This window comes from Apteryx mantelli, chromosome 9 (assembly GCF_036417845.1).
Source record: "Apteryx mantelli isolate bAptMan1 chromosome 9, bAptMan1.hap1, whole genome shotgun sequence".
Classification (NCBI taxonomy): Eukaryota; Metazoa; Chordata; class Aves; order Apterygiformes; family Apterygidae; genus Apteryx; species Apteryx mantelli.
In genome coordinates this window covers 20,154,233-20,171,827 of record NC_089986.1, presented here as the reverse complement: position 1 = coordinate 20,171,827, position 17,595 = coordinate 20,154,233, and the positions used below count along the sequence as shown (strand labels likewise).

General features: G+C 39.9%; 1 protein-coding gene across 6 annotated transcripts in view; it reads left to right on the top strand.

Annotated features, from left to right (window-relative positions):
- Window positions 1–222: 222 nt before the first annotated feature.
- The window catches only part of MFF (mitochondrial fission factor), a 28,698-nt gene continuing 11,325 nt past the window's right edge, over window positions 223–17,595 (top strand). For 2 of the 6 annotated variants that reach the window (XM_067301902.1, XM_067301901.1), the window contains exons 1-6: window positions 223–428; window positions 6,445–6,662; window positions 7,594–7,766; window positions 8,656–8,744; window positions 13,343–13,417; window positions 17,025–17,183. In XM_067301902.1, the coding sequence (XP_067158003.1) occupies window positions 6,446–6,662; window positions 7,594–7,766; window positions 8,656–8,744; window positions 13,343–13,417; window positions 17,025–17,183 (713 nt within the window). In that variant the 5' untranslated portion in view covers window positions 223–428; window position 6,445. The remainder of the gene's footprint in view (window positions 429–6,444; window positions 6,663–7,593; window positions 7,767–8,655; window positions 8,745–13,342; window positions 13,418–17,024; window positions 17,184–17,595) is intronic. The other 4 variants (XM_067301904.1, XM_067301903.1, XM_067301905.1 and 1 more) reach the window with 3 other exon arrangements.

Below are 17,595 nucleotides of genomic sequence, written 5' to 3'. Positions count from 1 at the left end.
GCAACAACGGCAACGCGAGCGGCTCGTCTCTCTGCGCGCACACGCAGAAGGCGGTGAGGGACCGCAGCGACGCACGCACGCAGCCCGCCGGCCTGGAGGCGCCCAGCGCGCCTGCGCGCCGCCCGCCTTCCCTCACTAAAAATGGATGCCCGGCGGCTGCCCCGCACGGGAGGCACCGCCAGGAGCCGCTTCCGCCCTCTTTCGGTCACATGACGTGCGGTCCCCGGCCCGGCAGCCCTTACGGGAGCCCGATGGGGACAATCGGGCCCCTCTTTGCGTCTTGCGTGGGGACTGTGGCGAACGCGCCTCGCGCCGCCTAGCCTCCCCCCTTCCCCCCGCCCCGCGAGAGGCAGCCGCGAGCGCCCGGAGCGGGGCAGCAACGGCCCGGGCAGGGGAGGGGCCGCGGGGCGCTTCCCGCCCGCCTCCGGGTGAGTACGCGCCGCCGGGCCGGGCCGAGGGGGGAGGCTGCGCCCCCCGCCCGGCGCCCCCGGGCCGTGTGGCTCTGCCCTCGGCCGGCGCCCGCGCCGCCCGGCCGGTGCTCCCCGTCGCCGCAGCCTGCGCCCCCTCCGCCGGTGCCCCCGCCGTGGCGCGGCCTCCCCTCCTCGCCCCTGCCCCCCCCCCCGGCCGTTACCGCCGGCGGGTGCCCCCTCCCCGCCGCGGCCTGCGTTTCGGGGCTCGGCCCTGGAGGGGCGCCTCCGTCGGCGGCGCGCTGGCCGGGCGCTGGCCGCCGCTGGACTCCCGGGCGCCTCGGGGGCTCTCGGCGCGCGCGGCGGCGCCGCCCGCTGGAGCCGCGTCTTTCCGTGGGGCAACAGCAGAACCCCGCAGCGAGCTCCTGTTTTACCCTCCCCCGACTTTAACGGGGTCAGTTAATACAGTCATAACACAAAGAATATCTGGATGTTTCAGAGCAATGGTTGTCAGGCTGCGTCACTCCTTCCCTTAACGTTTCCAGTAGTTTTCTCTTAAGCAAGAGGTGTTTTGTGTTAATATGTCCAGCTGGAGTTTCTGGTAGACTCTGGAGCTTCAGAGGGACTGTTTGCAAAGTGTAAAAGAAACGTGTGGGGGGGGAGGAAAGCGATCTTACGAGTTTTATGATTCAATAGCCTTGTTTATTTATTTTTTTTTTTTTTGGTTCATGTCATGATTGTGCTAAGGTAATGTATTTTAATAGTTCCACATACTTATGTAACTGTACTGTGCTGAACACATTTCACTATTTAGCCTAAACCTAGTTCTTCTTTCCCTCAAATTGTTCCATCAGTGATTTTTTTACATCATAGCTTCTGATCCTGAATGCTTCTGTGATGTCCAGACAGTTTTAGGAAAAAAGTCTTTTGAGTCCCATAATACTTTTCCCTAGCTTTGCTGAAAGTCCTCATCTTCTTCTTTCCCATGTCAATAGCTGTTATCTCTAGACACCTGCCAAAGGAGCACTTTGTAGCGTAGGCGCCCTTGAACAAGCTACCTTTGAAGTGGCCAGATCAGGAGCAAATAACAACGTGGCTGCCGCAGCTATTAGTTCAGTGCAGGCTGTGCGACCTGCTCTGACCTCGGTGCTGGCCCAGCTATACCATTATCAATACTCATCTTCATATATCTCAGATTAACTTGGACACGAGCACTGTGAGACTAAGTACCGTTCCTGACTGCAGCACAGACGTGGCCAGTGGCTGATTACTGCCCGAATGCTGGCAGAAAGTCATCCTTCAGATCCATGCACGTTGCTTCGTCCCCATCTGTTTGGGTACAATTCCTGTTTAGGAGAGGGAGGTGAGGCGGTACCCACGTGACTTTTTGATTGCATGTAACTCACCTCATACAACTTTTTCTGTTCTTTCCTCCCTTATCCTCCCCTGGATTTTTGTACTTTCTCTTCTTTATAAGCCTCTGACACTTGTCTGTGCTCTAGCTGCTCTCTGTCCTTTATATCTCTTGTATTCGTGTTTGTATTTTTATTGTCTCATCACTCCCAGACTTTTTTTTGTTCTCATAAATATCAATCTTAAAATCCTCTTTCCTCCCTGATTTATTATTAATGTCTTCTGTAAATATGGTTTGTCTAATAAGGATATTACAGAAAACAATGTGACTTTGAATTCTGTTCTCTTTAAATAGTTGGGCTTTTTGTTAACAAGCACTCTTTAAATATTTTAAATTTTCTTTTGCTGAAATTCAGTGCTTTTTGTTTTGCTCTTCTCTTGTAAAAAAGAGTCAAAATAAAATCAATTTGCTAGAAATTACAATTCCAAATGCCAAGGAGTAGGCAAGGTAGGAAGATACTGAGGTATTGTATCTGTAGGTGCTTGACAAGTGCAGCTAGACCCACGCTTTGATATTTAGTTTATAAATAATTTATAAAGTGACTGTTCTAATGCTGTCTTTTTTTGTGTGTGTTTTTTCTTACAGCTGGAAAGCAGCTGTCATGTTGTTTTGTGTTCAGAAGCAATGCCGAGCTTTAGGGAAGCTGTGGTGTAAAGTAAATGGTGCTGCAGTGTAGTGATACTTGATTGCAAAAAATAGAGCTGTGCAGATATTTCAAAATGAGCAAGTGAACAAGCAGTGAAACACATTTAGTCAAGTCTTATGAGTGGTGACTATTTTATTAACTGCTGCCAATCGATGTTCTTGATATTTTAAGTTCTTCTGAAAGCTCAGTCTTTTTATTGACATTATGAGTTGTACTCTTATATGTCTTGAAATGTTTTACTGATTGTAGACCCTGTTCTGGAACAGAAAGCACCTTCTGAGATGTGGAAGTCTCAGCAAACTCTGTACTTTGTTCATGTCACTGGCTGATCTACCCTCTGTGTCACAAGAGGGACAATTCTAGCTTGCGACACCAAAGGACAGGAGTTTAAAAAAAGAAAGAAAAAAAAAAAAAGTGAAATCTAAGCATTCTGAAGTGACAGAGCTGTTCAAGCACCTCTTGAGCTTCTATAAACAACATACACATATTTTCAAGTGTTTATTTCTAATTGTATGGATCCTGACAGTTTCCTTCACTTGAGAAATGCAAACAGTAAGAATTAATACAGGTTGATTAAACTTGTGCATCATTTCGGGTATTTTCTTTATAGATTGTTTAAAGTTTATGTAGAATAGAGACTTCCTTGCCTTGCCCCTGACCCGCAGCGCTCCTAGTGTGCTGGGGTGAGTGAGGTTTTCAGATGAATGAGGTTCTTTGGAGAAGTTCTGAAAATAGCACTGAGGATCCCTGGATGGATTCCCAAATGGATCACATCTCAAATAAGCTAAACTTGTTCATTTAATATAATTGTATACAAGCCAAATCTTTCTGTATGCTTCTTTCTGATGTATCAAGATTACTGTTAGTTTAATGGTCAGATTTGATTGATAAAGACGGGAAGCATTGCTTCTGTGTGATGTTGTCAGGCATATCAATCTTAGTCTCATTATAATTATATGCCAACAAATCAAGGGACGACTGGCTTCTCTGTATGCGAGTAGAATGTGCAAAATAGATGAAGGTGTTCTAATGTCTTGTGGTTTTCAAGAGACTTCAGAAAGATGGTCTATACCTGGCATCTGTGAAACTATAAGGTGTTGTAGGTACTTGGTTCTTTTTTTTTTTTATTCCCCAGAAAGTTGGCTTGGTTTGGTTCAGTAGGAAACAGTGCAACTATACTGTCTAAAAACATTCCAAATCTTCCCAGTATGTCAGGATTGCAGTCTTAGCGTAGACGTTTTAGAGGCTGATTTTTCCTTAGGTGATTCCAACTGTTTCAGGGCAGATGCTCTCTGGTGAAGCAGTGAGGGAGGTACCTGGGGTATGTGTGAATGCACTAAAGAGCAGGTTATGTTAGCTGAGCACGGTGGCATGCTGCTGAGAGGGTATGGCTTCCAGACTGGAGGTGTCTTGCATGGCCTCACGTTGGATGGTGGCAGAATGACTTGTGGTCTGTCTGACCTGCCGCAGATGGTCTGCGCTGAAACATTTTGTTGGCAGTGTTCTGTATGTTCAGCATACTAAAGCATGCACGCAGCAACGGGCATAGCCTTGCTGCCAAAAACAGTAAAAGAATGTAGCTGCAATTATAGCGGCGAAAAATGCCCTTTTGCCAGGATAGATTACTTCATTTAGGAAGCTACTTCAAACGATATGACTAAAAGAATTCTTGCTAGCATAAGGTGTGTTTTCTGTCAGTGGATTTGCAAGGATAACTATATATGTGTGCACATGTGTATGCATGTGTGTGTATGTATATGTGTATATATATTATATGTGTGTGTATATGTGTGTATATGTATGTGTCTGTGTGCGTGTGTATGTATATGTATCTTGACAAGACTTCACAGCCATTGCCTAGATGGAAGGTTTCTCACAGCCGAGTTCCCTTTCCAGCCCCACTCCAAATGCAACAGCAGGATTTCTTTTTCTCTTAACCCAGACCCTAACCACAGTCTCAGTGTGAGCCATCGACAAGGACCACCAGCCGTTGTGCAGACAAAACACAGCTCACAGCTCAACTCCCACTGCAGCCTATCGTTAGCTTTAGCAGCCCATTTTCAGCCCCACTACAGCTGCAGCTCTAGGCTTCCCCTTTTTCTCAACAGTTATCCTAACCCCTCTCCCCCCTGCCCAAAAAAGTTGTGTCAGTCAAAGCCTCCAGCCATTGCCCAGAAAAAGTGTCTTACATCCCTGTCTTCTTTGCAGCTCATGCTTCCCTTTGGCAGCCCCTTTCCAGCCACACTCTAGCCATAGCTCCAGGACTTCTTTCTCCTAACTCAAACCCTAGTCCTAACCATAATCTCAGACTAAACCATCAACAAGGGCCAGCAGTTGTTGCCCATGTAAAATGCTTTTCACAGCCCAGTTTTCTTAGCAACTTCCACATCTCTTTGGCAGCTCCTTTCCAGCTGCGTTCCAAGTGCTGCCGTAGGATGTCTTTCTCTCATCCCTACCACTAAAAATAACTGTTATCTCAGTCTGAGCCTTTAGTTCAGCTCCCCAGCAATTGCCCAAATACTAAGCTTCTCAAACCCAGTTCCCTTTGTAGCCTATTTCCTTCTCCCCTCCAGCTGCAGCTCCAGGATTTCTCTTAACCCAAGAACCCTGACCCTAACGATAATCTAAGTCAAACACATTGATAATGCCCCCAGTCTAATAAAAAGTTTCTCACACTCAGTTTTCTTTGCAGACCACCCTTCCCTTTCCAGCCCCACTTGGACTGCATTTCTAGGCTTTCTCTTTCAACCTTAACCCAAAAAAAAGAGCTGTAACCTCAGGGTGGGCCATTGCCCACGTGAAAAGCTTCTCACAACCCAGTTGGCTTGCAGCGCACCCTTCCCTTTGGTGGCTCCCTTCCTGCTGCACTCTAACCGCAGTTCTAGGCTTGCTTTCTCGCAACCTGAAGCCTAACCATAATCTCAGTCTGAGCCATTGACACGGCCAACTGGCCATTGCCTGGACGAAAAATTTCTCGTTGCCGAGTTCCCTTTGCAGCCCCCGGTTTCCATTAGCGGCTCCTTTTCAGCTCCTCTCCAAGTACAGCTCTAGGATTTCTTTTTCTTTCAACTTTAACCGTAAGCCTTCCAAAAAAAGATTATCTCAGTCTGAGCCTTTGATATGACTCCCCAGCCATTGCCCAAATGATAAGTTTCTCACAGCCCAGTTCTTAGGAAATGCACCCCATTGCTTCCTAGGAAATTCCCTTCCCTTTCTAGGAAAATGCATATATAAGTAAAAATAGTGGCAAACACTTTTAAGCTTAGACAAGCTCTTATTCTTTCCCTGCCCATCTGGTATGTGTTCTGCAAAAGTAAGATTTTACAGGAAAATTTAAAAGTGAAAAGTTTGCAGGATTGCTTTTGATCGGGAATGGTTTATGAATATGTGAAGTGTTCAAGCTGACTTGACAGGCTGTTGATAGGAAGCTCTGTACTGGTAAGACTGAGAGAGATCTGTTGGACTAATAGCAAACAGAAGGCTGTTGCACAGGCCTAGTCCGTTCTTTTGTTTTTCCACCTCAGCATGCAGTTTTGTAGACTTTATCCATTTTCTCAAATATTGGTACAATGGATCTGTGTAAATACCAATTAATGTTTCTGATTTCTCATCAATCCCCAAAAGACTTCTTACCAATCTTGCCAATGTTTTTTCTTTTGCTGCCAGCCGGTGCAGGAGTAGTATATTACATGCAGAATTTCTAGGGCTTTTTTGTCGCTGTTAAGTTTGAAGACCATCAGTGCAGTTTTGAATGTTGCATAAAACATCATTCTGTTTTTCTGCCATTGCCCTCTACCCTCAGCCTCTTGTGGTTAGACTTCCTATGAATTTTATCATATAGTTTTTTTTTCCCTAAATAAGTTTGCTCAGTTAGGATCATCTAATGCTTGCCTAGTAATCCGAAGAATGAATTTCCTCTGGGCACTTGCTGTTAGTTTTATATATTGCCATTATAGCTTTTGGTTTTCTTTTGTCAGAATGAGTGGGGCTGCATTTCCATCTCCAGCTGCTGAGATGGCAGAAATTAATCGCCTTCAGTATGAGATGGAATACACCGAAGGAATCAGTCAGCGCATGAGGGTCCCAGAGAAACTCAAAGTAGCTCCTCCAAATGCTGACCTTGAGAAGGGCATCCAAGAAGGATTTCCAAATGCCAGTGTAACTATGCAGGTTCCGGAGAGGATTGTAGTGGCAGGTATGTTTGCATCTCAATAGAAGAAGAATAGGCAAAAACTTAAATTAGTTCTTGAAATGTCTAGGAGTACAAAAATACATATCGATGTATTTTTTAGAAGAAAAATCTGTAAAATGCTTTCCAGTTTTCAAATGGAAATTGTTGATCAGCTTTGATCTATGAAGTTTCTGAAAATCTGAAAATACTTCTTGAATAGGTTTGGGGTAACTTGTAGTGGAGACAGTTAATGAGTGACTTGTGAACAGAAAGTTTAGTCACTGACTTTTCATTTTACTAAACCATTTCTGGATTGTGAGCAATAATTATTTAATGTTTGTTGATTTACAACTGATTTTCTTAATAAACTATAGGCTAAAGTAACTGTAACAAGTTTTGGGGATGTACTGTATCTTAGCCATTTGCTGCTGTTCATTTGATTATAATCAGAATGCTGATTATGTTTAGGATCTGTCTATTATTGGGTGGACTCTATTGATAATTCTTTAGTATATATGGTTGTGGGCTTTACGGTGAGAGATCTGGAACAGCTGAAGGCCTTACAGTTTGCAAAATTTGTGATATGTGTACATTTTATGCTTTGAAAGAGGGAAATTTTCAAACTCACCAGTCATTATCTCTGTAAACAAATAGAGCTTTAATAGGACTATGTCTTGAGATAAAAATTGCCCTTGCTTGTAAACAGGTGCTCAGGATTATTCAGGATTATTTTTCTCAGAGATACTGCTCAAATAAGAGTGAATTAATGTGGTCTTTATAAGAGCTTGAGACATAGTTTTTAACATACAAACTATGTGAGAGAAAGGAATACCTAATTATTTGGCATAGTCAGGGGAAGTGACAGATGAGCTGTCACTCTGTCTTTTTGAACTTTGACGCTAGCCTCTAGGCCACAAACCAGCTTGTTTTCTATTGGCATCTGATGTTCTTGCAGGTAACAGTGAAGACATTCCATTTTCCAGACCACCAGACCTTGACCTTCTTCAGTCTACTCCATTCAAACCACTGGCATTGAAAACTCCTCCCCGTGTTATTTCTCTTAGTGATCGACCACTAGATTTTTTGGACCTGGAAAGACCTCCACAGCAGACACCTCAAAATGAAGAGGCTAGTATTTATTTTGCTTTTTCTCTAGTTGAGAATGATCCATTAAAGAAGAAAAGTGGAATGACCAGTGGTGTCTCCACTGTGGTCCAGGTCTACTTGATAACAACATAAGTTGGGAAGGTATAAAAATATTTTTATAAGCACTGTAGTAGTTCTAATTATGACTTTTAAGTTCTATATTTATTTTAACTGACGGATGGTTAGGAGTTGGCATGCTCACTAACCTTATACAGTACCTGCAAAAATAAAGTCGTCATACTTAGAACTACTCAAAATATTTTAACAAAAAATTCCTTTTGACTACAGAGAAAATTGCAAGATATTTTTTTTAATTTGCAGGTTATCAGAAAGCAGAAAAGCAGTGAGATTCTTTTGACATGTATAGTTAACCTTTGGAACTCATTGCCATATGATATAACAGCACGTAGAAATAGTGAGTTTTCTTTTAACAAAACTCTAAATACCTACTTCAGAGAATGGTATAACATTGGCATCCAGACAGATGATATGTGATTGACATTTTATAAGCTGAAAAATATTTATGAAGTTGCATATTCCCTAGACTCATAAAACACAGTAGAAATATTAATAATATTAAGCATAGTGGATTGCTTCCTTGCACATTGAAAGTTCTGTTTGTTTATACATTTTGGTACCAGATCATGTGGATAGATGAGGGCAGGATTGCAACAAGTTTGAAGCTTGATTTTTAAATGTACCAATATCGGATCCTGTCATCAGATGTTTTCTTCCTAATCACTGTGAAACCTATGAAAATATGCATTTGTATCTGAGGGCTAATCAAGCTTATAAATCTTCAGTGCTAAACTCCTAAGATTCTCCTGGAATTCCTTGCCTTTTATTTCCCTCTTTTTCCCCTTTTACATAGGTCCGCTCAGTGGGAAGACTGAAGAGAGAACGCTCCATGAGTGAAAATGCCGCTCGGCAGAATGGGCAGCTGGCCCGAAATGATTCCATGTGAGTAGAGCAATGGGGTGCAGTGACACAACTATACCTTTGTTGCATATTTCTTCCCTATCTCCTCATAATTGCTTTTCTAACTAATATTTTGTGTGTTGTGGCAGGTACATAGTTTTAAACGTTATAAGGCTAGCATTTTTCTTAATTTTTACACTTTTCTTTAGTTAGGTGACTCATTTGTGAAGTAGTTTTCCTACACTGGATGGGTGGGAGTGTTTGGGGTGGAGGGAGGATTTGTCGATTTAATGTTTTTACCATTAATGTAAATTGTTACTTTAGGTCAATTGCTCTTTCATGTATCTGTCAGCCTCTGAATATAAGAGATTTTCGGTTCCTTATCCGGTATAATATTTTTTTTCCTGAGTTTTCAGATTATTTGCTCAAAGTAGTTGAGTTCTTTGTGCATTAGAAATGTTCCCATTTCTCTGACTGCTGCCTACGAAAGAAAACATTATATAATAACAAAGAAATATGTTTATGTCTCATAAATATTGCAATAAGTCATTTTACTTTGGTATCTATATGCTTTATGTATTGGAATCTGTCAGTGTATCTTAATCTTTTGAGACCAAAATGGCAAGTACCATTTAGAATCAGAAACTTCATCTATTGATACCATCTGAGGTAGCAATTCTGATGGTGCTTTCTGGAGACATATATGTCTGTATATTCTGATTAGATATGATAATCTTTGATTAAACATATTATTCTAAGTGACAACATCCTTCCACCTGGCAATAACTGTTTTTTCAATATAAGACTTCATATATTTATTGATCAAAATGATTCCTAACACAGCTGTCATAAAGAAATCACACAATACTTCCCCTGATGAAAATGTTAGATATAAGACCTAAGAATGGGATTCATCTGTCCAAATGTAGACTCTGTAACACAAACATCCATACTGAGCTAATCATCCTAAATTCCATTTTCAGTAAATAGAAGAAAATTAGTGCATTTCATCTGACCTACTTAGAGTGTACCTATTTTTAGTCTGAAATAGATCAAGTGAATTATGTCCTAGAAATGCCTGTTTTCTTCTGTTTACAGTAGGGGCACTAGGAGGGTCTACATGCATTACATACATGTGGTCCACCTGTGAGTTAATTTGTGTCTAAAATGGGTGAAATTAATATCACTCTGATGTATGTTTCAGATGGATGTTATAACTCTCCTTTCCTTCCTCCAAATCTTCATGAAAATGTTCTTGCATAACATCCTCTTCTTATTTGTCGTTTCTTTGGTTCATACAAGCTTACAGATTGCACATCTCTAGATACTGAAGCCCTACTGAGTCATATATATTCACTGAGTTGGCCAGAACAGATTCACGTTCATAAGCTCCTGATCAACTTGGTGTGCAATGTTCTAGCTGCGTATTAAGTGCCCCAGGTCCGTTTGGCATTGGTTATCCAGTTAGAGTATGTTGGACCAGATGTAGTAGAAACACACCGCAGGAGTGGCCTTTAGATGCCTGTTTGATAGTCTGCATTTGATGCATGCTGGAATAGATGGTCTCCCCATGGTGGAAGCTGCTTGTCAGTCAATTTACCCTGTTGGCAAAGCAGAGCTGGTAACATCAGTCTTTGATACATTGCTGCACTTGTGGGAAAAAAAGATGGCATATGAATTCTTGCAGTTTCTTGAAATCACTGTATGCTTGCTCCCCAGGTTTGTGTACTTCTCTGAAAGTCACGGGCAGTATCTGCCTAGCTGACTATGAGAGAAATTGGTAAAATCAGCCCTCACTGGATTTATCCAGCTGTGAGATATTTCTTACATATGTTTGGACTTCTTGAAACCTAAAAATCCTAAATACTGGCAAAAACTCGTCTGTGTGCTTTGCTGTGACCCTGTAGCTATATGTGGATTTATTGGTTTAAAACTATGTATTATTTGCTAGCACAATTGCTTAATCTACATGCAGTCCTTCAAAGAGGCTTAGCAATACAATAAGAACTAGGAATCCTTTAAATTAAAAAGGATGTGATCATGGGAGTGTGTAACTGGTAGTATGCATGATTCAGTTTGTCATACACAAAAACCCAGACAACTGACACATCTGGAGATCAGTTTTTTATTCTTGCAGTGCCCATGCTAATACTTGCATAGCATCTGTCAAATAAATGAAACTTCAAATGCTGGTCCGTTTCCATTATCAGTGTATTTTAGGAAAATGGTATAAATTTTAGGCTGATGAATAATTTGGGAAAACAGATTTGATAGTTATTTATCTGCATTTGCACTTGAAAGAAGCTATCACAACCATTGTTGATACATGTGACTGTCTGTATCAAGTAAATAACATCAGAAATGTTATCAGAACGATCCCATAAGGGTATGTAAATAAGGCAGCATCCATGCCCAGTTTTTTGTGGTGCCCAGTGCTGCAGTTGTGGTCTCATTTTCAGAAGGAGAGTTAGGAAATACAGTTAAGGATGTCCAGTCCTTTCCCAGTTGGCAATTCTTTGATGTTAATGCTGTAAGCATAGGAATATTCTCAGTGACTTCACAGGCAGAGTCTTTCCATGAAGTTGGTCCTTATTGCTACCTTTGGTTTAGTAAGGAAGTTGATTCAGATGAGTGCAAAGAATTTGTTTGATGTGCAACACTTTCTGTTTTCAGAATATTCCTGTCGTGAGATTGATTCAGAATCGCTCCTGTTTTGTTTGTACAAACACTAACAGCTTGCTAATGCTGAGCCTGCTGTAGCTGCACTCTACTGACAGTGAGGAAGAACCTATCCTTCTTCACTCTAGCATTCCACACTTGCTCACCTGCACACATTTTAATAGAATTTCCTATGTCCCTTGCCTTCTCAAGTACTTGTTTTATTATGACAGAAGTTATACTGTGCCTCGTGTGTAGATCATCTGTTTTGAAATTACTGAGGTTCCTACAAATTGTTGCTTTTTCTGTCATCCTTGCTTCTCCTTTTGACTCGCTACCATTCAAAAAACAAACAAACAAAAATCAATCATTCTGAAGATGCTGTGGTATTTTTAGTGATGCTGAGTCTGACATTTCTCCCTCATCCAGGTTTTGTCAGTCTCCAGGTAGAGAATGTGACTGAACCTGGCTAGCTCTCAGAATAATGTTCTGTGAATTTATCTTATGAAATTATTGTGTTCAAGGTGGAACTTGGCTTTCCTGCATTTGTGTGAGCCATACATGTCTTTAGTACTTGGTGAAAAGGTATCGCTTTGCTCCCATTTCTTCACAATTTAAGCCCACAGAGAATATGCGGTAAACTGCAAAAAAAATTACAAGCACCATCTGAATAAAATTATAAGTCACAATTGTACAAACAAAATTGATAACGTGGCATTCTGTTTTCACTGTGGTAGCCACCTCAGAAAAGATACCCATGTGGAAGTGTTATTCCGTGGTTCAAAATAGTCAGTACAAGCAAACACACCAATTTGGTGTAAATTATGCTACCTCAAATGGTTCTGGTTATCACCTAGCTGACACTACTATTTGTTAGAGGTGCATGGTCAATGTGATAGATTTCTTCTAAGTTTAATTCCCTTGTTGATAAATTAGACCATTTAAATAGGTAAATTCTACTATAAATGTATTCTTTACAGAAGATTTAATTCTATACCTGTTATGTCTCAGTTATATCACTTAAATTTCTTTTCCTTACCCTCTAGAAATAATCTTTTTTCACTGTGATGCAAAAACTCAAGAAACCAGCTGCTCCTAAAGTTCTTATTTCCAGTGTTGTTGGCTGAAAAGATCATCCTTGTTCTGATTATCATAATGAAATATTGCTGCTTCATCAAAACTGGCATGTCTTTTAAGCTCATGTAATGTTTGAAATATTTTACCTCTACAGTAACAAGTGTTACGGTATGCTAACTGACTTGACAAAAGTCAGCGTTTTATTCCTGTGTTTGTGCGAGTCTGGTTCACAACTTCAAGTAGGGAAAAATAGTCCAGATTTTACAGCTAATTTCAAGCTACTTCAAATATTTAATTCCTATCAAAGAAAATACCTTGCTTTTTAATGTTTGTTTCTCTTAACCTTCTTGATTCAACTCTGTCTAGTCTTACTGATAGACATGATAGTCTACTCAGATGCCTTGATAAGAGCCCCATTGAGAATGCTTATAGAGCACTGTCATTCAAAACTTTTGCTTTCTAAAGAGGAGCATACTCAAGTGTTAGTGTGGGACACCGTTGTCCTCCTCAGACAAAATGTTCGAATGTACTGTGTAAAATTTCAATGCCTGACCTACAAAAGTGACACAATTAAACTTTCTGGAAAAGCTTGTCAGACTGAAGCAAAGGAGTTGGCTTTGCTCCTTATTACTGTGTTCTCCATATGGTACAGATAGTTGTTAATTTTTTGATGTTTTTCTCCTCTTCTCATACAGTTGCATGCAGTGACTGCTCTGAGAATTTGTTGGGAGTTAGGCTTCATTAAATACAGTAATTCTCAAATGCTTTTAAAAAATGGAGGCTAACAAGTAGGTATCTGCTTGTAAAGTAACTATCTATTGGTGTAGCAATGATGACAGCTCTCTAAGTTACGTCCCCTCTATTTATAAGGATGCTTACTTAAGAGATTACAATTATTATTCAAGGTTGCACAGATCAGATACTGTCCCAAGAAATAAAATGCCACGGTTCCAGTCACCTCTTTCGACTAAGGATTGCACGTAAGCCTAAATATTACCTGGTATATGAAAATCAAGAGTGTGTTTAATTATATAGCTCTCTGCAATACTAATTTTCTGCCTAAGTATCAGTAGTTTAGAACATAAAATCTGAAACAGCCTTTGCTACACTGAATGCCTGGTTTCTAATTTTGCTGCAGGGTTTCTCAAACTTTGCCATGTCATTTCCCTGTGTAGGATACACAGGGAAAAATACCTGGAGGCAGAAGGAAAGGAGAGCTTCAACTAACAATAGATTTATAAATAAAAAGATTAATTTCAAATAGCTTTAGTCTGTTTGATTCTTTGTTCTTTGGCTGCTTTTGATTAGCTGAAGAAACAAAGCTTTCTTTTCTTTTTTTTTCCTTTCATTGGCCATTGGCAGCCAGTGCTGAATGCAAGGATTCTGTTTCTGAATCAGAAGTAAACAAACCGCCAAGACTGGATGAAAAAGCAGAGTATTTAATTTTCTGCTCTCTCCTGCCTTTCCCTTATGAAAATTCACATCTCCCTAGAGAATTTAGTTTCACAGTTTGAGAAATGCTGTTCTTCAGGCAAGCTGTGGGGGGAAGAGGTGATGGTGTGCACATCTTTAATGAGAACACAGTCTATCCCTATGATTGAATCTAAAGCAACTTTCATTAGTTAAATCTGTTTACAGCTCATTTGATATTTCTGGAACTGTGAGTCAGAGGAATATCTGAAATAAACCCATTGCCCTGTATACATCATAAATGTTTTGAACAGGCTTTTGGAAGTTACTGCTAAGCTAGAAACCTTACATACAGTAGAATACTGTTGAGCTCTTCCTTAGTTATTTCTGTAATTTCTTGTTTGTTTTGGTTCCAAATTCATATTCCCTACTGGTGCTTGCATCATAACAAGAGAATGCTACAGTACTAATTAGCTGGAGCTGTATATAGAATCATTTTCAGAAATCTGAAACAAAATTGTACTGAGGGCTAAGAGCATTTAACTGCAAATGGAGGAGAGAAGGGGGATAGCTACAATGTCTAATGATAAATAATCATGTTAAATATTAGAATTTTTCTTATGTCACCTTGGCAGATTTGTACATTGTATGTTTGCTTCATAATATTGCTTCTCCATAGTCTCTGCAGTAGTCCAGAGGACTACCACAAGTTTACAAGTGAATATTTTTGAATCCTGGGAAAGGAGCATAGAAAAGGAATTTGACTTTTCTTATTTTGTTTCTCTCCATATTCCCTAATCCTGAAATTTGAGCCTCTCATATAGTAATTCTCATTTTCAGACAGAACCAAAAAAAGAGAGGTCTCTCTCTTGCTATGCAATTTAGAAGGATACTAAGTTAGCAATGGCCTTATGGAGAAAACTGAATAATTTCAGGTCATACCCAGGAGAAAATAGATTTAAGTAATCTCCTAAATTAAATTAAATATTTTATGAGTTTACATAATTCTTAAGAGAATAATTAATCTCTTGAAACTGCATCCTCTTACAAGCCACCTATAAAGCAATGAGCATATAGCAATCCAATGACTAGACCAGAGGTTGAGGAATTATCTAGTTCTGAAATCTGCCTTGATTTTTCCTTATTGTAAAACTTCCCATTTACTCAGCACAGGTGAATGATGCAACTGCTTCAAGAGAAATTTGTGCAGTTTTAGTTCAATAGGTAGTATCTACAGAAGCCTTTGTATGCATATAACATTACTGTGGTATTTATAGTAGTAGCATTCCGGAGGGTAGGAGTTCTGTAACATCCTTTAGTATGTAATATGTCTAAATTCTCTGTGTATTAACTTTTTTAAGATGTCATTCAACCTATTCTATAAGTTCCTGAGGTCATGTTTTCCATTAGGATAAGAAAAATTACTTTTAATATAAAATATACTATGCTTTCAGGCCTTCAACTCTTCCCTCAAGGTATGCCTTCAGCTCTTTCTTCATTTGCCTCAAGCCAGGAAATTCACACAGAATAGAAAGTCTCATAGATTCACTTGAGTGTCAGTATTTCCCTACTTGTCTTTGCTTCTTGAGATTATTTTCTAGTGAATATTGGGATTTCCAGTCCAATTCAAGAGTAAAATAGTGTGGCTGTCAAACTGCCATTGATTGCGAAACAGAAGTCATAGTAAGCGTAGAAAGAAGATGAATTCTCTGAGTCTTAGAGAACAGCAGAAGCTGTAAAGAAGCAAAAGAGATGTTTATTTCTGTTGGTTTTTTTTTTCCTCCTTTTTACTTTTTTTTTTGGGGGGGGAGGGTCCAAACTTAAAGCATGCAAAGATATTTACACTTCAGTTAATAAATACTGATCATTATCAGTGAAGCAGCAGCTGCTGCAGTCTTTGCACTTCTCTTGAAGCTCAGGATGACTGTGCCCTTCTGTGGGTGAAGTGACATCTTTGTAGGCTTTGAAGTCTTTTTAGTTGTCTTTTCTTTCTTGCTCAGTTTTGTAATCTTGGTGACAGCCAGTAGCAGAATAACTCCATTCAAAATAAGAGTATCTAGACAGCTGGAGTTCTGACTGAGCTGGAGATTATCTGAATATCAAGCCGGCTTCCAAGCACCCAGCCACTAATGCTTTGCTGGAATATAATGATTTCTTAAAAATGCCGATAAGGGTGGGAAGATTCATATTGTAACTCCAAAACCTGTTGGAGCAAAGCATAAGTGGGAAGCAAAGAAGACTGAAGGAAATGTGTTGAATCATAGATAATAATCTTGGTGTAAAAACTATCCCAAGATTTAAAGTGTACAGTGACTCACACTTTCTTTTGTCATTACATATTAACACCTAACTTAACAGAATGACTTAAAAATTTTTTAATTAAAATTTCTATGTTTTATTTTTTTAAACAAAGTACCTTGATATGTGAAAGCCAATGTGGATAATGTCAGGTTGAACATGAAGAAAAATCTGAAAGCAAAGGCAGTTTATCAGAGTTCATTTCTGTCTGATAGAGATGAGGTTTGTATAATCCTGTAAACCAAAATTGTCATGTTTGCATTTTTATTCTGTGTATTTTTTAAGTATTATTTTTGCCTCACGGTCAAAAATTTAGATCGTGTAATTTGTTGTCACTATGATAATTCTGTGCTTCTTTTGAATTTCCTGCAGTTGCCTTTAAACTTCATTCACACACAAAATACTATCTTGATCTTTAGTCAGTGTTAAGAAAAAATCCTTGCCTGTTGCAGAGACTCTGTGAGATTCTCCTTATTGAAACAGACTCGTGTTTTCAAAGGAGATTGTGGGTAGGATTTTTAAAAAAGCCAAGGCTCGTAAAACACTTCTTTCATGTCAGTTAGGGCTTGACCGCTGACTTCAGCAAGTACAGACTTAGCTGGGCAAGGACTTTATAAATATATCCTGGATAACAGATCAAAACTCACCCTTTCATTATGATATGTGTATGTTTCTGAAGAGCATATACAAATGTAGCTCATGATTCCTATATCACTGCAATTTGGGAGTGTTACTGTGTAATGGTGGGAGAGAGGTAAAACCAAAAGCAAGCAATAAAAATTTTGAAATGGGGACTATCTGAAAAGCTTTTTTTTTTTTTTTTAATTTAAAATCTGACTGCAGTATTTCTCTCTTCATTTACTATGCTTGTACGAACAGTGTGACACCATCACTGCAACAGGCTCGTGTCTGTCCTCCCAATATGTTACCTGAAGATGGAACTAATCTTTACTCTGCTCGTGGCATTTTGTCGTTTATCCAGTCTTCCACTCGTAGGGCTTACCAGCAGGTCTTGGATGTGCTGGATGAAAATCGCAGGTGATTGGTTGTCACTGATTCTGCCAGCTTTTGCTGCTTTTTTTTTTTTCCCTCCTTTATAGTGGAGTGTGGTTTCTGTTTACTAAATAATGAGATGAAATTATTTGCTTTGCTTTCTTTTGCTTTCACTATTCATGCGCAGTTATATTGTCCAAAATTCACATTTCACAGTGCTCCTGGGTTTCAATCAAACATAGCATTGTTTTGATTTCCTTCCAAATAAGAATCAAAATAGGAAGTGTTAATTTGTGGCCGCAAGGGTTTGTGCTGTTCACAGGTTGTCAATGTTTTCTGCAATTAATGCTTGATCCCAAGGCTGTAAATTTATTAGCCTTGTCTACCACTTTCTGTTGGTGAGTAACAGCACAAATCAATAAGATTGGGTTGATATTGTCATAATTGATTGAAGCAA